Source organism: Eulemur rufifrons, chromosome 27, assembly GCF_041146395.1.
Source record: "Eulemur rufifrons isolate Redbay chromosome 27, OSU_ERuf_1, whole genome shotgun sequence".
NCBI lineage: Eukaryota > Metazoa > Chordata > Mammalia > Primates > Lemuridae > Eulemur > Eulemur rufifrons.
This window is the reverse complement of record NC_091009.1, coordinates 17,893,911-17,920,435: the sequence shown is the minus strand read 5'-3', so window position 1 is coordinate 17,920,435 and position 26,525 is coordinate 17,893,911. Positions and strand designations below refer to the sequence as shown.

At 38.2% G+C, this 26,525-nt stretch overlaps 2 protein-coding genes across 3 annotated transcripts in view; one reads left to right on the top strand and one right to left on the bottom strand.

Annotated features, from left to right (window-relative positions):
* The window catches only part of IARS2 (isoleucyl-tRNA synthetase 2, mitochondrial), a 44,930-nt gene extending 38,922 nt beyond the window's left edge, over nucleotides 1-6,008 (top strand). The window contains exons 20-23 of the mRNA XM_069459688.1: nucleotides 769-914; nucleotides 1,613-1,803; nucleotides 3,915-4,059; nucleotides 5,297-6,008. Coding sequence (XP_069315789.1) covers nucleotides 769-914; nucleotides 1,613-1,803; nucleotides 3,915-4,059; nucleotides 5,297-5,439 — 625 coding nt within the window. The 3' untranslated portion in view covers nucleotides 5,440-6,008. The remainder of the gene's footprint in view (nucleotides 1-768; nucleotides 915-1,612; nucleotides 1,804-3,914; nucleotides 4,060-5,296) is intronic.
* A 50-nt stretch (nucleotides 6,009-6,058) lies between these two features.
* The window catches only part of RAB3GAP2 (RAB3 GTPase activating non-catalytic protein subunit 2), a 77,432-nt gene continuing 56,965 nt past the window's right edge, over nucleotides 6,059-26,525 (bottom strand). The window contains exons 25-35 of one of the 2 annotated variants that reach the window (XM_069459363.1): nucleotides 23,094-23,267; nucleotides 22,886-22,992; nucleotides 20,398-20,464; nucleotides 18,230-18,300; nucleotides 16,485-16,520; nucleotides 15,157-15,231; nucleotides 14,637-14,855; nucleotides 10,908-10,997; nucleotides 10,423-10,644; nucleotides 9,329-9,487; nucleotides 6,059-9,112 (exon numbers count right to left, since the gene is read on the bottom strand). In XM_069459363.1, coding sequence (XP_069315464.1) covers nucleotides 8,957-9,112; nucleotides 9,329-9,487; nucleotides 10,423-10,644; nucleotides 10,908-10,997; nucleotides 14,637-14,855; nucleotides 15,157-15,231; nucleotides 16,485-16,520; nucleotides 18,230-18,300; nucleotides 20,398-20,464; nucleotides 22,886-22,992; nucleotides 23,094-23,267 — 1,376 coding nt within the window. In that variant the 3' untranslated portion in view covers nucleotides 6,059-8,956. The remainder of the gene's footprint in view (nucleotides 9,113-9,328; nucleotides 9,488-10,422; nucleotides 10,645-10,907; nucleotides 10,998-14,636; nucleotides 14,856-15,156; nucleotides 15,232-16,484; nucleotides 16,521-18,229; nucleotides 18,301-20,397; nucleotides 20,465-22,885; nucleotides 22,993-23,093; nucleotides 23,268-26,525) is intronic. The other variant, XM_069459362.1, reaches the window with a different exon arrangement.

Sequence of the window (26,525 nt, the reverse complement as noted above, 5' to 3'; positions counted from 1 at the left end):
CTGCCACTTGCTATCTTTGTGATTTGGGACAACTTATTCTATAATCTCAGTCTCTTCATCTGCAAAAGAGGGTTGATAATTCCTACTTCATAATGTGGTTATGAGAAGGAAAAGCAGCCGTGGAATAATGTGCTTGATAAAGTAAGTGTTCAATAAGCAATAGCTGCTAATGAGAGATAATGAGTATAGCGCTTGTTCTCAGGAGTTTGCAAATCTCCAAGGGGAGAAAGAGAAGTATATGGGCAATTATGTATAACATTGTATAATGTTAAGTAGTGTCTTTGCAGAAGAGGGCTCAGTGCTAAGTCTTCATTTATTGCTCCAGTGCAGGTGACAGTGCTATCTCCATAGCAACTAGTCCACCCTGAGGGGCCAGCCCCAACCTGTCAGTACCTCAAGGATCTTCCACCATTATAGGGATCATAACTCCTAGTCCTTCCATTAAAACACCAATAGCATTGTAAGGGCTGAGGACTCAAATTTTAAATACTAACTTATTACTTGTCCCTTAACACAGTAGTCTATACTCTAGTTGTCATGTGCCTGAAAACAGAATTGGACACAGCACAGCTATGCGAGTCTTTCAGGAGGTGGGCACTCCTGCAGGGAGGAAAGAGGAATAGAAGATAAGTTATCAAAAAAATTGTATGAAAGTATATTTTAGTCTTGATTAGAGCCATAGGATTAGCCGCTGCAGAAATAAACTCAACTCGAGGTAGATCCCGTCTTGTATGGCGTTGTCGGTGCTGATAGGTTGTTTTCGTGCAGGCTTTATTGTGAAAAGGAAAACGACCCCAAACGACGCTCTTGCCAGACTGCGTTGGCCGAAATTTTGGATGTCATAGTTCGTTCTTTTGCACCCATTCTTCCTCACTTGGCTGAAGAGGTATTCCAGCACATCCCTTATTTTAAAGGTAAGGAACATTTCATTTGTTCTCTCAATGAGAAAGGTCTCCAGTAAAGGTGCAGCTTCTGATTTTATCTACTTCATGTGAGGGGCACTTACTCATCTACAATGAGGACTTTGTGATGTGATGCGTCTTGGTCATTCAGTACTTTTTGCACCTATTGGGAGGGAGTAGGATGAACTTCAGAGTGGTCTTCGAGCTGTCTCTAGTGCTTTCTGAAATGCAGTAGCAACTTGACAATACTGAGAAATCACTCTTCTTAAATACCTTCACAAATGCTCTGAAATATATTTTATTAGGTTTAAAACAGAAAATATAGTGTCTTTTAGTGAATATTTTTATGATTTTTTTCCTTCTGAGTGTATTAAGCTATTATAAAAATTAGACACTAGAGAAGTTGAGAAAGGGGGAAAAGTCACTCATAATCTTACTACCCATAGACAACGACTGTTAATTTTTTTCCAAGTATCCTTTTTTTATTTGAGATCTGACTTTATATTTTGTCCTTTGTGTAAATGTAACATAAATATTTCCCAGTGCTGATAGAAACGTTTTATAAATATTTAGGATGGCTCTATAATATCACACGATTACCAGGAATAACCATCCTTGTTCCCCATCAGTGGTCAGTGTTTAATGGGAGAGCTTTATATACAGTTTAGGATATATGTAACTCAGTTTTACTTTTTTCTCTCCTTCTGAAGAGCCCAAGAGTGTTTTTCGAACCGGGTGGATTAGCACAAGTTCTATCTGGAAGAAGCCCGGGCTGGAGGAAGCGGTGGAGAGTGCGTGCGCGATGCGGGATTCCTTTCTTGGAAGCATCCCTGGCAAAAATGCAGCCGAGTACAAGGTTATCGTTGTGATAGAACCTGGCCTGCTCTTTGAGATAATAGAGGTACGCAGCAATCTGTACCTTTTGAAATGGCGTTAGTATTATATGCTTTCACCTGTTTGAAAAATATCTAAACAAATTTTTTTTTTAAATTTAGAAATTAGGATTTCTGTCTTCTAATCCTGATATTATCAGATTCTTTGTTTCGTACTTCTCTATGTGTCCTTTCCCTGTTTCCGTAAAACACATACTCTGTAGTGTAACATGTGCATGTTACTTTATAGGGATAGGGAAGGTGTAATGAAGTTCTGTTTAGAATGAAAGCCCTCAGGGCTATTTAGAAGAGAGGTGACATGGCTCAATGGTAGTAGTATTAGAAGACATAAAAATTGGGGCCGGGCATGGTGGCTGACACCTGTAATCCTAGCACTCTGGGAGGCTGAGACGGGTGGATCACTTGAGGTCAGGAGTTCGAGACCAGCCTGAGCAAGAGTGAGCCCCCCGCCCCCGGTCTCTACTAAAAATGGAAAGAAATTATCTGGACGACTAAAAATATATAGAGAAAAAATTAGCCAGGCATGGTGGCGCATGCCTGTAGTCCCAGCTACTCGGGAGGCTGAAGCAGGAGGATCACTTGAGCCCAGGAGTTTGAGGTTGCTGTGAGCTAGGCTGACGCCACGGCACTCTAGCCTGGGCAACAGAGTGAGACTCTGTCTCAAAAAAAAAAAAAAAAAAAGGAATACATAAAAATTGGGAGTTTTATATTAAGGGTCTGGTTTTCTGAGAATTTTGTCCATTTGGAACAGATTCAAAACAAATCCAGAAATAGTTTCCATTTTTATTTTGTGAGATGTGGAGAAAATTCATTTGTTCCAGCAAATTATCACATGCATCTCAAAGCAAAATCCTATTTTTATTTCTAAAAAGGCCATCAGAATTTTCTTCTTGGGATTCTTAGGGATTGATTGGCCAGCTTGGTTTATAGCTTAACATAATGACTTGAGATTCTTCTTTTGTCTAAATGCTTAAGAAGATAATTGGCAATGAATATCTTTTTTTAAAGTTTTATTGGTATGTTTTCTAAAACTTACCCATTTCATTTTGGTTGGTAAGCCAAATTTAAATTTTTAATAATTAGAGTGATTTAAGATTTGAGGCTTGAAATACCTAGTAGGTATATGATTATTGATAACAGAAAACAGATCAGATGTTCACATTTTAAAACTTAACAAACAGTTGGGAAGCTCTGACTGCTTCATTTATACATGAGGGACCATTGAACTGCGACCTATCTGAAGGTGCGCAGCCCACTCTTGGGCTTTTTTCTATGTATTATGTTTCCTCTGACTTCAGTTCTAAGTAATAAGCTGAAAAGAATATAGCTTGTTTTGGATCATTTATATTGGAAAAAATGCTTTGGGATTTTCAAAAACATGAATGCATGAATGTGTTTTCCTTGGGAATCACACCAAGTGGCTGTCAGATGGAGTCCTGGTTCTACCAATTACTAATTGCATGAACTTGTTAAAACCAAATTAATCTCTTTGAGTCTCCTGTTTTCTCATAGGCTTTTTTAAAAAAGAAATGTCTATATTAGCTCACAAACTCGTTTTAAAGATCAAAATTGCAATGAAAAAACGTAGAAGCGTTATCAAACATCTAAGTACAGTGTGCTCCAGAAGGTTTCTGTGTATCCTTCACATTGCCACCACTGGTCTACCTTGCTAAGAGCAGGTCTTTGTGGAGATAGTATCTTAATCCCTCTCCCAGTGTAGGAAGCATGACATGGGGGGGAAAAAAAACGTACGGGCTTTGAGGCTGACACACCTGGACTGGAGTTGCAGATCTACAACTTACTGGTTGAGAAACGTGGGCAAGTTAACTTCTTTGCCTGTTTCTTCGTTTGTAAAGTGAGAATAATAAACACCATATATGTTCTTTGTGACAATTAGAAATAAGAAACATTTAGCATCAAGCAAAGTGAAGTACCTGGCATGGTGTATATTCTTAGTGAATACCGTTGATGGAAATATTTAGTTTTATGCTAGTAAGAATCGATGATTTATTAGTAGTATTAGCTCAGGATGTATGGTATCAAAGGGTCTATTTTTTTTGACCCCAGTTTATGGTAAAGTTTGGTTGAATCAGTGACTTTCCCACACACGCACTTTCAGATGCTACAAGCTGAGGAGACTTCCAGCACCTCCCAGTTGACCGAACTGATGATGGCGTCCGAATCAACTTTACTGGCTCAGGAACCACGAGAGACGGCTGCCGATGTGATTGAGCTTAAAGGGACCTTCCTAATCAATTTAGAAGGTAAGAAGGAGGTGAAAGTAGCAAGTGGTATCTAAATAGGTCATCTCCAACTTTCCAGTGTACTGGATTTATTCTAAAGGCAGACACATATTTGGATTCCATCTTTCCATGGAAATAATATAAACCAGTGCCAAGTTTCTCAGCCGGCTCTTGAAAGTGTCCTACCTGATGATCCTGGGAACTGAAAGCCAGAATAGAAGAGGGAGATTCCTTTATGTCCTTTGAATAAATAATAGTCACTGTATGTGAAGTTAGTCTGACTTGTCCTTTTCCCTTTTGGGTCCCTGTCCTTTGATACTTAGTACCCAAGTACTGCCCGGCCCTGCCTGCTCTTCCCCAAAGTTGATTGTAAAGTTTCCTATTATGCACATTCCAAATTAAAATATTATTTAGCCCTTCTTAATGAAGGGTTAAGGAACCAATTCTGGTGAGCTCATTCTCACCGTGGTATCTTTTTTAAGTGAGCTTTTTGTCGAAATTTCTGTTAAAGGAGGAGATTTTTATCAACCTGAGTCATCTTTATTGATGGAGATGGAGTACCATTAATAGAGTAACAAGCAGATATTTGGGCAGTGATGATGCTGCGTATGTTTTCATAATAGCTTTCAGATACTAGCGGGGGGGGCGGCCAGTTTATAGCCATCAGTTTAAATTTGGGCTTGGCAACATTGACCATGCATTAATAGTAACGTTTCTGGCTTAAGTTGCTTTTTATAATGTTAATGTACATTCTCTGTATGACTAGAAAATAATTTACTCTTTATTTTTACCAGTCTGAGGTCTAAGAGTTAATGGTAGAGAAAGTTTTGGTTCCTTTTGTCCAAACTGAGAAGTTTTGAGTGGGGACACTACAGTTGTCACTGTAATTTGGCTTTTTACAATTAGTCAGGTATGTATCTGGAGAGAGGCAGTGTTGTTCATCAGACCTCTACCCGGATTCAGAGCCAGAAAGCCTGTTCCGCCTGAGTAGATACAGAACTCAGTGACTTGGGGAAAAATTAATCTCACTGAGTTACAGGGTCTCAGATTCCTCAGCTCTCCTCAGTTGTGCAGATTTATGATCCCATTATCTTGGCTATTTAGGCAGTAGGACAGATGGGGCGTATCTGACAGGCTTTACCAAGACAGGAAGGAAGGAGAAAGCAAGCTCTGAAAGAGGAGCCCCTGTAAACCTAGTAGAAATAATGATACAAGTCGAATGGCCTATTAGAAATACTGATGCATTGTTCTTTCATAGGCGGTGATATTCGTGAAGAGTCTTCATACAAAGTAATCGTCATGCCAACTACCAAAGAAAAATGCCCTCGCTGTTGGAAGTATACAGCTGAGTCTTCAGATACACTGTGTCCTCGATGTGCAGAAGTTGTTGGTGGAAAATAGTACCCTGACGTTCATAGCTCTCTGAGCAAGAACCCTGAGCAAGACAGTACGGGCTGCAAGTTTAGATGGATTGTCTACAATATTGGAAAGAAATCCAAGATCTAGGTAATGGGTGGAAGAGTAAATGATGGATGAGGGTCAAAATAAAAATTAGAAATATTTCCTGTAAGTGGAGAAAGAATTATGTATATATACATGCAGAAATATATATATGTGGATGGATATGTATCTCTACATATCCATAGAATACTCAGAACACAGACACATATTCAGCTTGCCTTCAAATATGGCTGAACAGAAAATATTTTATATTTTATAAATATTTTTGACTCAGTATTTAAGTTTTATTATGTCTGAAAATAAAGGCATTCTGGAAAACTGTTGCCTGATGTTGGTGCAGAAGTTGTGGTATCAAGTGAAAATGAGTGTCGTTTTGAAGGGGGATGGCAAAAGTGTTTCCCTTGAGATTAAAAAAAGGCATTTCATTCTGGCCACTAGTGAACATCAGCCTTTTCAGAATAGCTAGTTTTTTGAGTTGGATTAGAAAGAGGGGAATTCGTTATTAAGGATGGTAATAAATCTCTTACTCCTTACACTTATGAATATTAAGGAAACAACATGAAAGCTGAAAATTTATTTCACTAATATATATAAGTTCACAACAATGAACAGACACAGAAAATAGCAGTATATACAGAATTTCACTACTTACAATAGATAAATAATATTCATTTTATAAACAATTCAGCATTGGATTGAACTCTTTTAAGGATGGCCAATTCTTTTCAGCAGAAATCTAACTTTCAGAAGCCCAGCAAACCCACCTCTATCAGGGTGAGAGATGGCTTTTCCTGTTGCTAAAGTGGACTGTAAAAATAGTTGTCTCTTATAAATGAAATGGACCACAACTCCTCTAAGTGAATGTTATATTTAATGTAAGCCTAGTATTATTAAATCTCAGTTTTTTGTGATTTTAGATCGCCATTAACCATGTTTTAAAAAAGCAATTTAAATGTAACAGTGTTTACTTTGACCATAGCTGAATTTTTATAACTAACATGAAACTTTTTGTTCTTTTTGCAAAAAGTATGAAGTGTTTAGAAGCTTGGTTCTATATACCTCTTTATCTACATTTATCCTGTCCCCTCTAGTTCTACATCTAAACACAACTTGTAATGTAGAAGTTATGATTATTTTAATACTTTTGTTTTCCTTCAGCATTATACAATGGAATTAATTTAACAAGATAAAAAGTGTATTTAACATTAATGAAGAAAGATGTGTGGGGATGGTGGGAATATGTCTAGGAAAAGACTACTGATTATTGGCTTCCCATCAATAACTGCAGTAAGTACTTACATACCTTTGTTTCAGAAACCACCCATTCTACATCAAATCTAACTCCTTTATTTGTGGCTCTTCATTGTTATGGAATGTATACATACGTGTTTTTCTTCCTATCATATTTTACAAGTCCTTGATGAAGTAGTATTTAACTGATTTTCTTAACCATACAACTCTGAATGCAACTTTAAAAATTCTATGAATGTTAAATTTTAAGATAACAAATCTAACTAGAGCCTCAGTGATTGGTGTTATGGTTCTGGGAGTCGTATTTCAGCTTATTATTCTCAGCAATTCCCAGATTTATGTGTCCTACCAGAGTAAGTTTAACCAGTTTTATTATCTAAAATGCTTACGTATCCCCCTAAAGGGATAATGGAATTGAGGATTTAATCTTTAAAAATGCCTAAGTTTCTTGGACCAGCCTCCTTAAATTCATACTACTTTCAAAGTATTTAGAAAAACCACAGGAAGAACTAACCTCTTAGAACATAAATAACAAGTGGCTACTTCTATAAAGCTAGACATGTGTATAAGAATTCTAGAATGTGTCCGGCTGGGGCAGTGGAAATCCAAGCAGAGGCTGGGAGGATGGACTGGCTTAAGGCCCTCTGCATTGCTGCTACTCTACAAAATACGTGCCTCAATCAGACTCACAGGCCCTTACCCCAAATAAAATACTCAAGACATCTTAAAAATTTATCTTGCAAGATTTTAAATTTGACAGTTAAACAGTTATTAAGTTTTAGCCAGTTAAATTCTTATTTGGATGTGATCTCTTAACTCAAACATCAGGAGTATGTCCCTAAAGGACATATGCTCCTCAACCCTGTACAATTGCTAGAGTTGGCTTTTTACAAGGAAGTGAAGAAACATACCTCTGTATCACAGTGAGTTACTTTACTATGAATCATGACAATGGTGATCCATGACAGATACTAGTAATTGCCTGTATGGCTATATTCTAAAGATAGACTGTAATAAGTACTTGGTATTTGTAGAGCTTAGAGCACTTTTTTACAGAGTTTTGGGGGCTTTGTTTTTGTTTTGGGAGATAAGGGTCTCACTATATTGCCAAGGTTGGCCTTGAACTCCTGGGCTCAAGCAATCCTCTCACCTCAGCCTCCAGAGTGGCTACAGTTTGGTTTTAATCGGTAAATATTTATTTAGCACTTGGACTGCTCTAGGCACTATAGGGTACAAAATTAGTTATATTTTATCCTCTCAACCCAGCTGTGAGGTAGGTTTGCTAAAGCTTTAATACCACTAAGCATTTTTTTCTGTACTGTTCCAAAGGACAGAAAACATTACCAAATCCCAGAAGTAGACATTTCTAAACACTTGTAGGAAAAATAAAGTTGGACTTAAAAATTTTTAGTATCTTTGCCTTTTTTTTACATAAGTTTTACAAGATAATACATTTTTACAATTACCTGATATGGATACAACTTGGCAAGAAGCAAATCTTAACTTACATGATAATTAATTTGCTGCATCGTTTGCATCTCAGATTCTCAATTTTGGCAAGTACAACAGGTTAAGGGTTCTATTTAGTGTCCCTTCTGATGAATAGGATGATCCTGAACCCATTCTTCCTCCTCAAGCAAGGCCATCCTCCTCTGATGGCAACAGCAGAACCTCTGGGAAAGGAACCTTCCAGCATCCAGAACTCCCGGGTGGCAGCCCAGTATGGGGTTTCAAGCATGATAAACAAAAGCATTTTCATAACATTTATTAAAACAGTGGGATGTATCTTTAACTCTACTGATGACTGTACATGAACACATTTAAATTTAATTACAACAACAACATTTTAGATGGGAAATATAGAGTCCTATAATAAGAACGTAATCTGTAAATTATAACCAATTTTAAATAGCAAAGTTTAACAGTAAAGCTACTTCAGTGTCTGAATTAGAAATAAACAGTAAAACATCTGTATTAATTGTAGTATAATTGATTTGTTCATATTTTATCTTCAGTATTAACCAAAGAAGTGAAGTTTAGCCAGGATTGTACTTTCTAAAAGTTACATATATTTTAATTTTTTTTTTTTTTTTACAAAAGAAAAAAAGACATACTCTCCAAAAATTCCAGATCTTACTATGTAAAATAACCGTGCACTAATTCATGTTGTAATCACACAGCTTAGACGACTGCCAGCGGGTGAGTGTCATGAGGAGGGAATGGAGATGGCTTCCACAGCTTCAATGAGGTGTAAGGCCAGACTGTACTGCCCGTGTTTTTCTGGTAAAAGCTCAATTACTTTATTTACTAGTTTTGCTGTTGTTGCAATTGGCACTTCCGTGTTTTGCAGATCCTGGGGATCCTACAAACAGGCCACAAAAACACTATTAGTTATATAAAATGACACAATAGTTACTGACTAAACAGTTATCACAACGGTTATTTCCCAATAAAAATGCTTGTCTTTGGAACTGGGTGAATTAAACCAGTCATTCCAATTTTCGTCATACTTGTTAGTGAACAGGCATTTGAGAAAACATCGATGACCTCTCTGATCTCGCTCTGTTCCCGTACTCACCATTGCTTTCAGCCAGGTGCACAGCGTGGGCGAGAGTCTGGCAAGCAACTCCATTCCCTCTTTGGTCTGCGTGTGGAGCAGCGTGTGCGCCAGCCTCTGCCCCGTCAGCACGAGCAGCTGAGAGGCAAGGACCTCTTTGTCGTGAACCTGTAGAATGGCCTGAGGACAGGGACGTGGGGAAACGATACAGTCAGAGCCAACAGATTTACTTATCCTGTAGGAAAGGGGGGAGTTGCCAGTGAAGAGATTCTAGTTCATTTTGGGGCTGTGGCCATGGAGACAACCAAAGGGAAATCCAAATGGAACTTAGCATTTAAACCTGAATTTCTGCTCATCAGCTAATTTTTCATCTCTCATCACCTTATTTTTCAATCCAGTATTACTATACAATGTGTTTTCAAGCTTTCGACAAAGGGAATTATATTAGATCATGTCGTGACTACCTAAAACCCTCTAATGGCTTCTGAATACACTTACAATAATAACCATAGACTCAGAGACCTACAACCTGGCCCCCGCCAGCCTCTTCGCCTCCTCTCATACTTCTTTACCCCTCGCTTCCTGTTTGCTCAGCCATACGCCTTTCTGGTCCTGAACCTAGTCACCCTAGTCCCTACCTCAGGGCCTTTGCACTTCTTATTACTTCTGTCTCAAGCACTGTTCCCCAGTTTTCTGAGTGGCTGGCTGCTGCTTTTCCTTAGGGGCTCAGTTCAATTGTCATTTTCTCTGACCACCCTCTTGTAGTAGTTCCTGTTTATTCATATGATCCTGTTTATTTTCTTCACAGTTCTTGCCACTCAGTACAAAATTTAGCATGCTTTTCTGCTCCTGTCAGTAGACTATCAATTCCATGAGGAAGGACCCTTGCCTGTTTTGTTTACTGCTATACCCCTGTGCACAGAGCAGGCCTGGCACCCTGTAGGAATTTACTTGATTATATTTTTATATTTCAATACTCTATTGTTCTTTTTTTGTGCCTGGAAGTTCTAACAAAAGGAAGAGCAAAAAGCTTTACTGGAAAGTTTACTGATTCTTTATTCCAACTATCAGTTTTATGATTTGAGCTCAATTAACATTCATAGGGTCACGGTTACCTCTTCTGCTAAGTGGTCAACCCCGTAGTTGTAGAGTTCCCCGACGTAATGCCGCCTGACAACGTCCTCGCTCACTTGAAGGTGATGGGCTAAATCCACAGCTAGAACTGGCCAGTCTTGGTCTTTCCCAAAAGGAGCGGCTGTTGCCTCTTCTGAGGGATCTTTGTCCTTTCTGACTGAATGTTGGGCCTGGACAGCTGCACTGACAACTTTCAGTAAGAACTTGAAAATGGAGAAGAGATACAGCAATGTCTTATTGGTATGTTTCATTAAAAATATCTAAATCAAAGCAATTGTTGGCTTTTCTGTCAATTATAGTGGCTTTTATGTTAAAACTGTTTAATTATCAAAAAAAAACACGTAATTTAAAGGGAAACTAGCTCTCAAGAATACTCTGAAAGTGGTCATCCTTTTAATAAAGGCCAAATAGATTTTTGCTTTATTGTTTTTTACCAGAAACAGTAAATCCAATAGTTGTAATTTACCTGTTGTCGTGCAGAAATAAAATTTGGATCCATTTCCCCACTAGGTAATAACTGAATTGAAGTTAGGTCTTTGAAGAATGCATTTTTTCCCTAAAGAGAAAGAGATCAAGAAAACTGGTAAGTGTGGATTATTAAGTAGAGAAAAAGGGAAAGATGAAAAAAACATTAAGCCATTTAATCAGGAATAACTCAGGGTTAATATTTATTTTCTCCTTGCACAATAAGATTTTAGACTTTTATTCTTCATTTAATTTTGCAACAATTATTTAATATGTAGAAGGCAGCCTTTAAGATGGTCCCCAGTAGTCCCCTCCTGGTATTTGTGCCTGTGAGGACTCTTCCCCTTGAACGTGGGCTGGGTGACTACAGAATTCGGTAGAGATGACAGCATGTCACTTCCAAGATTGACTGCTGCTGCCTTGAGCACTCACGTTCATTCTCACTCAGGGGAGCAGCTCCATGCTGTGAGCCACCCCATGGAGAGGCACATGTGGCAAAGAACTGATTCTTGCCAACAGTCATGCTTGGAAGTGAATTACTCTACCCACATCCCATTTGAGCCTATAGATGAGGCCACAGCCCCAGCGAGCATCCTAATTATGGCCGCCAGAGAGACTAAGCCAGAAGCACCTACTAAGGGGAAAACAGATTCGTGACCTACAAAGACTGAGTACTAAATGTTTGTTATCAACCACTAAGTTTTGAGATAATTTGCTTTGCAGTAATAGATAATGCATAGTATGTACTCTGAATCCTTTGAAAAACACTGGAATTGTTTAAAAACACCTTAAGAGAATGAATGTGTGTCTGATGAGTCAAAACAGTATCAGAAAATGGGATTTCAGAGGTTCCTTGGAAGGAAATGTCCTACAGAGCAGAGAGCACTGGTCCCTCTTTATGCTGGAAGACCCAGGCTCTAGTCCCAGGCCCACAACTTCCAACCAGGTTGGCTTCAGTGACTCCACCAACTTGGGTTATTCTTTCTTCTTCTACAAACAAGTCATCCAGTGTATCTTCTAATACACTTTCCACACCTAATCGTCTGTGAGTGTAGGTCATCTAGTGCGACTGCCAAGTAGGCTAGAGCTACTCATCCCTCAGTGATGATAAACACTAGACTTCCCAGAGCAGCCTGTTACATTTTGGACATCACTGTTTGCGAGATTTACTGCACACTCGCCCACAATCTGTTACTTTGTAGTCCTACTTGGTGGTCTTAGCTATAAGGGCTATAATGGTACCACTTATTACTTACTATGTCCCAAACACTGCTAATTACTTTATGTTGAGTAGGTCAATTAACCCTCACAACAACCCTGAGGTAGGCAACAGAATTACCTCCATTTTCTGAATGAGAAAACTGAGACTAAGAGAAACTAAGTAATTCCAGTTAGCGAATGGTCACACTGGGATTGTGTTTCACCGGCTAGCAGACCACACTGCCTCTCTCCGTAGTCTATGTAGATGACAGACACGCAGCTGTCTGAGGTCATCTCAGCATGACACGGGGTGAGACTTCACATCGTAACTGTGCTCGTCCAATTCTGGATATGTCCTGGTTTCACAGAGTCCCTCTTTGAGGGAAGTACTGAGCTGGGCACTTAATTTGAGTAATTTTTTTTTTTTTTTAAACTTTTAAGTACCCATTTCTTTTACAATCCTAAATGAAAGATATAATAATCCATTCAAAATCTTTACCCACAATGTAAGTAGTATATAATGCTATTTCATTAAGGAAGATGAAGATTTGTCATCAGACTTCTCCTGCCCTATCTTTCAAAAGTAAACTCTTGGAATCTAAATGTTAAATGTTGCTGATAAAAAACAAATTTCTCAAAACGTGTTATTTCTGCTTAGTTTTACACCTTCAAACTTAACATGTCCAAAATCGTTCTAAATGGGCTTCCTTGTAAATGGTAGACCCGGTCTCCAAAGCTAGAAACTGGATTTAATTGTAACCCCTTCCATCTCCTTGAGCTCTATCTCCAATCTGCTATTCAGTTACTGACTCCTCCAAATCCCTTCATGACTCTGTTACCTCCCCCGAGTCCACATCCTCACCTGCTCCTACTTTCAGGGGTTTCCCGCGCTCTACTCACTGTGTCCTCCAGTCTCTTCTGCATCCCGCTGCCATGTAACTTTTCTTTAACATCTCCTTAACTATAAATGCATCAAACGTTTAATGAGCTCCTAGTATGTGCTGGGCACGGCACGTGGACATGGGAACACAGTAAAGAGGTGAGAAGTTCACGGAATACAGACAAAGACGAGGAAGAGAAGGTGACACCCAAAAAGTAAGTAATAACCCAAAACATAAAAAGGAGTTGGCCGTACAGAATAGCTGCCTGTGAAAACTGAGTATCACAAACAATGACAAGAAGTAGTGAAATGTATGATTTCTCTGAGGAAGGGAGGGTTAACGGCAGTCAGAGCAGGGTGAAGGGGAGGAACGCTGATGAAACAGGAAAGGTGAGTGATGGCTGTGGGGAGCCTCCCGGTTCCATGTTTCCAGGTTTTAGGGGTTCTATTAGGATCATATTCCCAGGCCTCCTGCTTCACCCCACACTCACTCCTCCCCAAGATGGACTGGCGAATTTAGAAGGAGCTGAACATTCAACAGCCCCTTGCTTTCCCTCTTCAGGGAGGCAGCCTTGCCACAGGGAGAGCACGTCCTCTGCTCCTATAGGGCAGGGACTTCAGGGGAAGCCTTCAGGGGCCCCAGCTGTGCTTGTCCTTGAGCACGCAAGTCTCTCACACAAGGGGGAAATAACAGACCCACGTTCCCACCGGGTGTTCTCCAACCTAGCTTCTAGCAGTAAGGCACTAGGTAATACAGTTGACGTTTTTCTCTCCAATGGTCTGAATCCTGTGTCTGTCTCTCATTTGACACCTGCATGGGGGAGAAAAGGGCTTTACTATCCACAGCAGCCAAACTGTGAAGGTCTCTTACATATTCTACTAGCAAGTTTGGACCGGACCCTGCAGGGCAGCCGAAGTGTCAGGCATGGAACTAACAGGACCAGACCTCTGTCTTGGGAAGACAGCCCTGGCAGCATGGCACTGGCGAGACAGGCACTGGAGGCAGGGAGATGAGGAAGGGCTGCTGTCAGCAGAGGGAAAGATGATGAGGCCCGAACTAGAGCTACCATGCCAGAGAGAAACAGACAGATGCGATGTAAGGCGATTTACAAGAATGACTTTACAAATTAGCTAGACGTAGGGAATTAGCCAGAACACTTCAAGGTTTCTAGTTTTTGCCAGTGCAGAAATGATGACATCATTCATCAAATAACCAGGCCGGGGAATTCAGGAGAACAGCAGATTTAGGTAAGGGGCAGGATGGGGGTGAGGGTTTGCAGATATATTTTAGATATGAAGTGTTTGAAGTCCCACAGGACATTCAGAGAGAGACGTTCAATAGTAATATATGCCCTAAACTCTGGGGATAGGTCAGACCTAGAGATACGTAATTGGGAAAAATATGTGTATCCAGGAAGAACATGGAGACTGGGAAAGGCAGACACGAGAGAGCGAAACTCCAAGGGACACCGATACGTAGGGTAAATCAGAAGAATGGAATCAAGCAGGGAATAAAAGAGTTGGAACCTCACAATGAATTATTCTACACTAGTCACAAAAGTACTGAACAACTTCTATTAAATAAGAAAATCCATATGTCTGCTAAACCTGCAGCTTTAAAATAGCTCTGAAATCCTTGGAGGTACTTACCTTACTGTCAAAAAGCGCAAGTGGCTTCACAGACTTCAGGGAAAACCTCATGACTGCGTACAAGATGGAGCACAGGATGGAGTGGTGCTCCACCAGCGGGTAGTGGATGTGCTTCTGTTCAAGGGCCAGTTCCACTATTGAGATCGGTCCCTCCACAGAGAGCCAGGCATCCTCAGTATCCAGGACGGGGACCTGCATTTCATCCCTGCTAACGTCTGCCTACGGGTTTTGAGAATGGAGGACCGTGTTCAGAACTGGCAAACCAATAGCTCACAAACATCCTTATCAGTTTATTACCAGCAAAGTGCAAACCCATACTCCAGATCCCCTAAAATTGTATTAAAAAACACAAAATTTAATAACAATTTAATAAGAAAACATCACTACTTTTTAGGATTAAGTCAAAAGTTAGAAATGAATACATCAGAAACAATCTCATTAAAATAGTCCTTCCTTAAGTCCACTGATTTTCAGAATAGTATCTTAGGAGCAGTTCAGAGTAATAATCCACCTCTTTTACCTCCATTAAAGTCTGAAGAAGATCCAAGCAGGAGCCAAGGAAAGATGTCATTGCTGTATCACTCATTCCCACATCCTGTTTTTAAAAAGAAAATCAATTAGGCCCTGCAACAAACCTGCTACAGTTACTATCACAAAAACAAAAACAGAATACAACGCACCTTTTTAACTTTCTGCACTAAATAGGCAAGAATTTCTAAGTCAAGGCATTAGCACGTTTAAGTTCCTTCTTTTAGATTCTTTAGAGTCAACTAATTTTCAAGTTAGGCTTCAAAAAGTGGTACAAGTATCAACTTTTAAAAATTAACGTTCTTTATGTATTGTAAAGATGCATTCTCATCCGTTACTACGGCACTCCTGTGCTCATTGTTCAGTTTGCATTTGATAGCCAAGTAATCATGGTACATGGGAGACAGACACATAAGAGTCCAACTCGGAAAGTTCTAAGAAAACAGCCTGGTCTGGTTTCAGAAGCATCTTTTAAGGACCGAACTGAACCCTCAGAACAAAACTAGAACCCCAAGCTTGAGAACTAAATACCACATTCACGCTGTGGGCAAGAGATGGTTCCCGCTGGCTCCCTTTATAGGGCTTGTCCAAGGGGTCACTGCATTTGCGTGCAACCTTTTTTAAACTAATAACCAATACGTTCCTCACAGCCTCAAAGTAAATAATTCAGAGAGTGTGTGGGCACATATATAACTAGTCATACAACCACTCTTAAGAACACACTAGAATAATTCTCCAACAATGGTTATTTTTTGGGAACTGGGCCTGTAACAGCTGGATTCATGTGTCCCAATTATTTCTTAAAGATATTTGTAATACGAACATTTCAAATTTCTAAGCAAAAGCTACTAGCACTATTAATCACTGGCCCCAAATACAAACCCAGTATCTGTGGATTGGAATATTATTTAAGACCAATGTTGTATCTATACAATGGTTATTACATATAGGTAAACCAAATTCACTATTCATATGAAACTACTTCAATTTGATATTAGATGCTTATATTATAAATTTCTAATCTGAAGTAGAGAAAAAATATGCAGCAATGGTAGCATGTTATGCTCCTGTCCACAGTCCAAAGTTGAACACATCTTATGAAAACTTAGCTTAGACATGCTGACAATCTGGAAAGCTAAATTAAAATTGGCCATAGTTCATGATCAGTTTCCTTAATATAAGTATTCTCTTTTCATTTTTCTTATCTCCAGATATGTCATCAAATTGGTAAAAAGCAAAGTTCACCCCTACAGTTAATAAGGTACTATATAAAGTGTAGGATTAACTGTAATTATATAATAATTATGGGAGATCACTTACCCTTCGGCATAACCTATCCTTTGGTGCTTTTCCAACCTAAGATAAAAAGACACAAAATGCTGTAATACTTAATAATTTAAATCAAGAGGCATTCCTATGGTATATAAAGTATGGTATATAAAGTAAAAAGTAACCAAATTTAAAAACTATAGATGCAGCTATAAATAAATGTGACCACCTTTCATTCGTTAACTGTGGCTTCTACCAACAGTAGAAGCACGTAATTTTGTGGTGGAACTTAAATATATCACACCTTGGGCTCACAAATAATCCTTTTCAAAGATAAATTATATATTTTTGAACTTATTTAATAAGAAAAAACTACCTAAAAATCCAGTCCTTACTTTGTGCAAATAACTATGTTGCCTGAAAACCCAGAGCCAAACTTGAAGCTACTGATAAAGAGGGCCTAAGAATTTTGCCAGTTGATAAAGACATACAATAGTTTGAAGTGGTCAGAAAGAAGGAAAAACACTCTAACGCAGACAGGAGTGCTATTCCTAGCTCAGAAAGATTTCCTTGATTCAGTAAGTATGTACTAAGATTCTACTGGCTGTGTCTACAGGGCTGTAAGTGGAGGTAAAAGTTCTGTCCTCAGCAACGTTACTTGATAGGACGAGACACTCCCAGGAGACAGTGGAGAAGGGACTCCAATACAACAGGCTCTTCACCTCACTACCTCCCGCTGAGATTACTGCAGTGGCCTTTGAACAACCGGGCTCAGCTCACTCCAATTCCGAGACATTTCATCTGTTGCCAGAATCATCTTTTTAAATACAAATCTAAGCATATAATTATTCTGCTTTAAAGTGCCCCGATGTCTTCAGTATAAAATAACAGCTACCATTTACTGAGCCCTTACCTATGTGCCAGACCCTATGCTAAGCAGTTTATACACACTATTAGAAAATCCAAAATCCACCACCTGCACAGAAAATTCTTCACCTCAGCTTCTCTTTTCTTCTTATGTTCGAGCCATACTAAGCTGCCGTTCTCTGAATCCAACAAACTGACTCATGTCTCTAGGTCTTTTTGTTGGAATACATTTAATTTTCACCCACTTTTTACTGGTTCATACCTACTTATCTCCCCAGAATTTAAGTTACAAGACTTCCCCTTGTCTAGTTATTTACTTTCTCTTCTAAGCTCTAAAAACTCCCTATTATCTATTTACCTGTCTTTTAGACTATGTTCTTTGAGGGCCAGGAGTGTGACTTTCATCTGTTCAGCCACAGAACCTAGCACAGTCATGGCACACGAAAGATAACACATTATAATAAATATTGATTGAATGAATAATCACAAATCTGCTTCCTAGTTCAGGACTGTTTTCACCCAAATCAAAGTTGTAAGAATCAAAGGTTACTGTGGATATGAGAATGCTGTGAAGTTGTAAATAGTAACACACATATGAATTACTTTTTATTACTATTCTCTTAAAAGAGAGGTGGTCATTGCTTTGAGCTCAGGAGTTTGAGACCAGCCTGAGCAAGAGCAAGATCCCATCTCTATTAAAAATAGAAAAAATCAGCCAGGCGTGGTGACGTGCCCCTGTAGTCCCAGCTACTCAGGAGGCTGCAGTGAACGATAACGTCACTGTACTCCAGCCTGAGCAAGACCATCTCATCTCAAAAAAATAAAAAATAGTCTAACAAGGCCCAACATAAACAATTTTTCTAATATCAGTCAATGAATTAAAGGAACCAAAGAAACAAGTTGGTGTATGAAATTTAAAATTACTTTACCTTATCCATTAAGTACGTAGCAGCAGAAAAACGTTTAACTAAGAACGTATTCCACATCATCAATGCAATGCCTAGATAACAAGTAGTAAATAGAGTGTTTATGTACTCACACTTTCATCATACACAACAAATTACTGTCTTCCTTAAGCTTATTAAACTATTTCTTGAGATATCATTTCTCTTATCTAATACTGTAGAGTTAATGAAATCTTTATCTTTAACAAAAGTCAGAACTGGGCTTTGTAAGCATATCCAAATGGCCAATTAGCATAAGAAAAGAGTCACATCATTAGTTAAGAGAGAAATATAAAATCACAATGAGCTAGCATTACATAACCACCAGAAAGGCTAAAAAGTTGTTTTGAAGGACAATATCAAGTGTTGGCAAGAATGTGGAATAAATGGAACACTCACACGTTGCTGGTGGGATAATAAATTGGTAAAACCACTTGGAAAATTGGCAGTATCTACTAAAGCTAAATATATGTCTACCCTATCACCTAGCAATTCTGTTGCTGAGTATGCACCCAAGAGAAATGAATACAAAAAATACGTACAAAATTGTTGAGAACAGCTTTATTCATAACAACCAAACGCTAGAAAAAATCCCAATGGCCATCAATTGATTTTTTCATATGTAACCACCAACTAAAGTAATATATATAAAAAAGTATTAAAACACAAAACAAGGTCAGGTGTGGTGGCTCATGCCTGTAATCCTAGCACTCTGGGTGGCCAAGGTGGGAGGATTGCTTGAGCTCAGGAGTTTGAGACCAGCCTGAGCAAGAGTGAGACCCTGTCTCTACAAAAAATAGAAAAATTAGCTCGGTGTGGTGGCACGTGCTTGTAGTCCCAGCTACTCAGGAGGCTGAGGCAGGGGGATTGCTTGAGACCAGGAGTTTGAGGTTGTAGGGAGCTGTGATGACACCACTGCACTCTAGCCAGGGAAACAGAGTGAAACTCTGTCTCAAAAAGAAAAGATAAAATAAATAAATAAAATAAAATAAAAATAAATAAATAGACAATGTTTTTTAAAAAAAAAAAAACCAGCCAAACAAAAATCTGGGCTTTATAACTCCATATTCACTAAGCTGTGGCATTAAAATTAAATTTCCAAAGCAGTAAGTAGTCAATTAGGCAGTAGAACCACGGGATTTCACATGCTGTTACTACTGCCCGTGTAGCTGAGTCTGTATTCAGGAGTGAGGCCCTTCACAGCCAGTATGCTGACTCAGTGTGTACAGGTACAAATGAGCAAAGGGCTAACTTAAAGAAATACTAGCCTGAAATCAGGAAGTAACTTAATTTTATCAATAAGGATAGAATAATCTAGAGACCATACTGTCCAAATGAGTCACTGCAAATCTTTTTTTTTTTCTTGGATGAAGGTAAGATCTAAGAGAGGAATAAATAATTTTCAAGTTCCTTAACATAAATTGGGACATTTTACAATTCCTGCAATTTGACTTCATACCACCTATAAAAATATGATGCAGGTGAAAAAGAAATAAGTAGAATTCTCTAGAATTTATCACACAGACATCAGGTGACACCTCCTCTTACCCAACCCAACACCTAGTCTCACTAGTTAGTAACTAAGGTTACTAACTAGCTTAGTGTTGCTCTCCCCAATTAATTCTTATAATGAAATCCAGCTCTATCAAATGGAATCTGTTTATAAGTTCTCTACAATAATTTGTAACATTTTTTTCAAGGAGACACCAGCAATCCCCAATGTCTCACAGCCAATGGAGAATATTCATATTGATTAAAAGAAACACAAGATAGTTTCTAGGGTCTAGTCTTAGGCTTTTGGCTACCAAGCCTTTTCACCAAGAATTATAATTATCTTGACAATTTCATCCCTCTTTCCTTCTCTACCTGTGAACTAAAGAGGGAATCAATGATTCATGCATAATGGCTCCCTTAATTATACCAAGGAAGGAAGAGTAGTCAGCTTGGGGAACAGAAGGGAAAATTACTACCAGCTCCCTTAAGCATTTCTCCAAGTAGTTAGAACAGCCAGTTCTTTGCATATAGCAAAACACAGTAAATATGTTAGCTTGCAGGACACTCAAATAAAAATTTAATAGGATGTGAATCTTTAGATTAAATCAGGATGCCTTTTTAAAATCAGTGAGTGATGTTTTTAACATCTGTTTACTTACCATTCTGGATATGTGCATTAAGAATGTGCTTCAAATGTTCTATTGACCTAACAAAAAAACGTGCTTCCTTACGTGCAGGGAGAAAAAAGAGAAAAAAAGAGGTATCATTTAATAGGTGTTTCTAATACCAGTGGAGACTTCTTTCATAAATTTCTGCATAAACCTACCTAAGAATGTTGTAATAAGAACATGGAATTATTACGTAAGACGTAACTTTTGATAAGATACCTTCAGTTGTCCTTCTTAAACTCATATAACCTATATAATGATTAATCCCTAGAAACTCCCAGGTATATTCATAAAGGCAAACATCTGGATTCAAATTTGCTGTGGTTTGTACATAATAGCAATATTCTCTCCAATAAATACTTGAATTTCATACAAATGTGAAAACGAGTTTGCTTTTGCAAATACAATTCATTCATTCATTCATCATTCAACAAGTATTTATTGAGCATTTACTATGTACCAAGCCCTGTTTGAGCTTACATTCCAGTGAAGGAGCTAAACAATAAACATGATAAGTAATTACATTATATGTTAGTGGTAAGTGTCAAGGAGAAAACGTTAAAGGCGGGAAAGAAATATGAAATATAAGAGGGGATGTTCAAAAGTCAACTTAAGGAAGTTTACACGTTAAATCTCAAATATAGTATGTAATACTGATGGACTTATCCAGATCTTTGCTAAATAATTTTGTAGCCTGTACATAGATTAAACACGTCACCACTGCCAATACATACTGTGCTGAAAATTCCCCAAAGGTAATTTTAACTGTTTTGAGCCTTATAAAGTGTGTGTGAAAGTGGAATTAGAATAGGGGTTGGATGAGCCATGATGAATATTAAAAAACAAGACGAGAGATTTATTTTAAACATAAGCAATTCTAATAACACCAGTGACAACACTAATCAAAAGTCAGGTACTCTGCATACAATTTCTCTATAAACTGCAATAACGTTTTGAGATGACTGCTGTCATAGCCCTAGTTTTTGGTGAAAATTGATACGAAAAGTTCAGAAACGTTCCCAAAAGTCACACTAGCTGTGTGCTGTGATTACTATTCGCTGTAAGTAGCAGCAACGGGGCTTGAAGTCAGCTTTGTCTCAGCCCACTCTGCAAGCTGCCTCTGGTTTACAAAATAATGCTGTAACGCAGAGTTTTTCCAAAATGCCACATTTTTAGATTTGAATCTGGAATTCATTCATTCAGACTTCAGAAATTATTATGTCCTGGTTCTAGTCCTAACATTCTTTTTGTCGTGAAATGGAAAAATAACCCATGTAAGTAGAGAACCTAAATATGATTACCATTCAGGATGTAGAGGAATCAACTGAAAAGGGTGCTTTGAGGGGCATTAAGAGGATCCCATGTCCTAAAATCACTTTTTGGTCCAGGTTTAATTGACCAAAGACCATTCCTTTATTTAAATCACTTACATTTTTAGTGTCTTCCTTTACTATGTAAGAGATTACACTATGTAAGTGATTACCATTAACATATTAGCATGAATTAGTTCACCCGGGAGTTCTCTGAAAGAGTACACCTCATGCAAGGATGATAATGAATATTGATTTGAGAGGAATAATTTACCAGAGCACTGCCCAGGGAGGCCTAAGGGAAGGCAAAGAGGAAAACCGCCAAGTGTTTTTACATCTTATTGGATCCTGGCACCTTCATTACAAAAACTGGGACGGGGAGGGGGAGATAAAAAAAATAGGCCAGAGCGTCAGTGACTCGCCTGAGCCAGACACTGGTGAGCAATTCATCTGGGATCCACATCCAGCTCTCCTGCCTCCAGGCTGAGGCCTTCCCCTATGCTGCTCCCAGACTGTGGATGCCCCGGGGGAGACAGTGGCTACCCAAAGTGATGGTAAACGATGGCTTAGCAGAGTCGAGAGGGCAACGAGGCTAACCCTGGACTAAAGTCAACCCTGTACACAGTATGTCTTTTTTGATTGTTCTTCTGAGGCAAATATAAGAGAAGAAACAAAGATATATCTGAACAATCAGACAGCAATCAGGTTGACACCTGGATCTTCACTCTGACTTTTATCATGACTCTAATATTCAGAATATTCTGTCAGGTAAGTGCCATTTCATGCAGGGATTCAGAAGGAAATAAAAATATACTTGTCACAACCTAATTAGGAGTAGGACAAACTGAACACACTGGTTTTAGATAAAGAGGAACCTATGCTTAAATCCTGACACTTACTGAGAAGTGGGTCCTTAGGGAAGGAACTTAGCTTCTCTGAGCCCTAGTTTTCTCTTCTTTAGACTGTGAATAAAGACAATACCTATACTTCATAGGTTTATTGTGAGGATTATGAGGTACTATATGAAAAAGACTCAGCACAGTTAACAGTACAGAGCTATTACAACAAGGAAAAAGCCAGTGTTTATAAGCTATTTAATTCCATAGTGCCCACGTAAGTACAGTATGAACACAAAAGTAGAACTAGCATAAAAGAGGTAACAATCTTACCTCTGGATCTTTGTTCCATTGAACAACATACTCCCAGCAGCAATGTGCATGCAGCACGTCTAGCTCAAGGCTACAAGGGAACTGCTCATAGGCTAAATGCAGCAAGTCTAAAAGCCAGAAGAGAGTGGTAATGTTATTTTTTCCTTAGTGAAAACCCAGCCACATCTCTCCACTCTGGATTTCATATTTCTCATTACTCGTGTATCACCTGGTATGGCTCCTAAGTCCATCTCCACCTCTGACACCTCAAGGAAACCTCTGTTAATACCTTCTTTGGGTTCTTCTGGGTTTTTAACATCTCTTTGTTTATTAGCCAGTCTTAATATTTCAGGGCTGAAGTCTTGTTTAAATATCCACTTGGCTACACTGTCTGCAATGCCACCTACAGTTTGGAGACAAGAAAGGAAATGAAAATTTAAAACATGTGCATGGCAGTGTTTGCCAGTGGGAGCCAATACAGTGCATGATCAACATTTCCTTAGGAAGAGATCTAAGTGGCACATTCATTTCTGAGCCTGAAGGTGACCCCCAAAAGCCATGAGATTTAAGCTGTGTTACCACTCAATTTGTGGGATATTTGCTATCACGGGGCATCTTTATACTTTCAGAAAATATTAGATTAATATAAATGCATGTGCATACATGTTTGTAAACCACATACTTTCTATGTCCATAAATTCAAAACATATCTTACCAGACACAGACAAAAGAATGAATACATCTTTAAAATGCTGTCATTTAAATTATAAGACATTTGTCTAGGCTCCTGAGGGCAACATTATATTACTTTTTCTTTTTTTTTTTTTTTGAGACAGAGTTTCACTCTGTTGCCCAGGCTAGAGTGAGTGCCGTGGCGTCAGTCTAGCTCACAGCAACCTCAAACTCCTGGGCTTAAGCGATCCTACTGCCTCAGCCTCCCGAGTAGCTGGGACTACAGGTGCCGGCTAATTTTTTGTATATATATATTTTAGTTGTCCATATAATTTCTTTCTATTTTTAGTAGAGACGAGGTCTCACTCTTGCTCAGGCTGGTCTCAAACTCCTGACCTCGAGCCATCCACCCGCCTCGGCCTCCCAGAGTGCTAGGATTACAGGCGTGAGCCACTGCGCCCGGCCTATTACTTTTAATAGTCAACTAAATGAAATATTTATGGGCAAAATTTAGTCATAGCTAATCAACATGATATTATACCATGTTTCAGTCATCAATGCACTACAAAACATTGTAAATGCATGCTGGAAAACATTCAAGATGTCTAAAGAGTCCTGTTATTACCTAAGACAAATTATACATTCTTCTATAATTTACCAAAAGTATTTCTCTTAATCTTTCCTCCTACTTTGATTCAAATCAAAACTTTTCCACAAAAAGAATGCTTCACAGAAAACTCACAATTATTAGTAAAAATAAATGGGAGCGGTGTGCTGGGTGAGCTAATTTCTTATGTTTGGCTTCTAAATCATTTGATAATTCTCATTCCAGAACTAAACCCCTGATTATGTTGCTTAGGTTAATATTCAAATGGCGTGTACACTTTGACTCTTTGGCACCATCTAGTGTAGTGAGTTTACAATTAAAAACTTGTCACAAGTCTTATGAAGAATGAGAAAATGAGTTAAATAAATAAAAATCTATAAATACCTGGGTATTTATAAACCTAGACATACAGTCATTCTAGTATCAAATGCCTAACAGAGCTACTGATGAGAGTAAGCACCCAAAGATAACTTAAAATACAAGGTGCTTATGTTCCTGCAAGACATAAGTACATGAATCCAAATGACTCCAGGACAGTAGAAAGTGATGCATCAGAAAAGAGGAATAAAGTTTTGTGGGTATTAGGAAGAAGGGAAAATCTGTAGTTAGTGGATCATGAAAGGGTTCTAGGAGGAGGTAGCATTTGAGCTGCGCCTTGAAAGATGAGTAGGATTTAGTTATCCATGAGTGGGAAAGGCAGGGAAATGGAAGAGGACAGGCTCAGATTCAAAGATGGAAAACACAGAGATGCTTCATTTTAACTAAAATCTAGGAAGCAAGCAAGAAAGAAATGGAAAAATAAGTTGGATTCAAACTCAAAAGTTCTTGAAGGGCAAGCTTAAGAGTTCACACTCTGAGCAGTTCTCAAATATATTAGTCTCATGATCCCTTTAAATTCTTTTAAAAGTTTTTCAAATTTTAAATTATTAATACATAATAGTTGTATATATTTATGAGGCACATGTGATGTTTTGATAAAGGCATATGTTTAAGAACATTCCAATTCCACTCTTTTAGTTAATTTTAAATATACACTAAATTATTAATAGTTCTATTATGATACTGAACACTAGATCTTATTCCTTCCAACTGTATTTTTGTACACATTAACCACTCCCTCTTTATTCCCCTCTCCCACTATCCTACCCAACCTCTGGTAAACATCATTCCGTTCTCTTATCTCTGTGAGTTCAATTTTTTTTTTATTAGCTCCCATGTATGAGTGAGAACATGTGGTATTTGTCTTTCTGTGCCTGGCTTATTTCACTTAACATAATGTTCTCTAGTTCCATCCATGTTATTGCAAATGACAGGATTCCATCCTTTTTTACGGCTGAATAATATTTCATCGTGTATATATACCACATTTTCTTTTTCCTTCATTTGTTAATAAACACTTAGGTTGATTCCATGCTTCATGATTGTGAGTAGTGCTACAATAAACACAGAAGTGCAGATCTCTCTTCGATATACCGATTTCCTTTCTTTTGATATACACCAGCAGTGGGATTGCTGGATCACATGGTAGTTCCAGTCTTAGTTTTTTGAGGAACTTTCCTATTGTTCTCCATAGTGGCCATACTGGTTTATATGCCCACCAACAGTGTACAGGGGTTCTTCCTTTCTCCACATCGTCACCAGCAATCATTATTGCCTCTTTGCTAACAGCCATTTTAACTGGGATTAAAATAATATAGTTAAAACTATAATAAAAGAAATATCTCATTTAATTTTGATTTGCATTTCTCTGATGATTAGTATGTTGAGCATTTTCTCATATATCTATTAGGCATTTGTATGTCTTCTTTTGAGAAATGTCTATTCGGATCTTATGCCCATTTTAAAATCAGATTATTTGGGTTTTTTCCTATTAAGTTATTTGAGCTCCTTATATATTCTGCTTATCAATCCCTTGTCAGATGGGTACTTTGCAAATATTTTCTCTCATTTTGTGGGCTGTCTCTTCACTTTGTTGTTTCCTTTGCTGTGTAGAAGCCTTTTAGCTTGATGTGATCGTATTTGTTCATTTTTGCTTTGATTGTCTGTGTTTTTAAGATCTTATTCAAGAAATCTTCACCTAGACCAATGTCCTGGAGTGTTTCCCTGATGTTTTCTTCTAGTAGTTTCACAGTTTCAGGTGTCAGACTTAAGTCTTTAATTCATTTTGATTTGATTTTTGTATATGGTAAGAGAAAGGTAAACCCTTAAATTCTTAAAAGTTATTGATGACCCAAAGAACTTTGGCTTATGGGTTACATCTGTTCATTTTTATGGTATTAGAAATTAAAAGAGAAATTAAAAAAATATTTTTATTAATTCATCTAAAAATGAAATAATAAACCTATTAAATGCTAACATTTTATGGAAAAACTGTATTTCCCA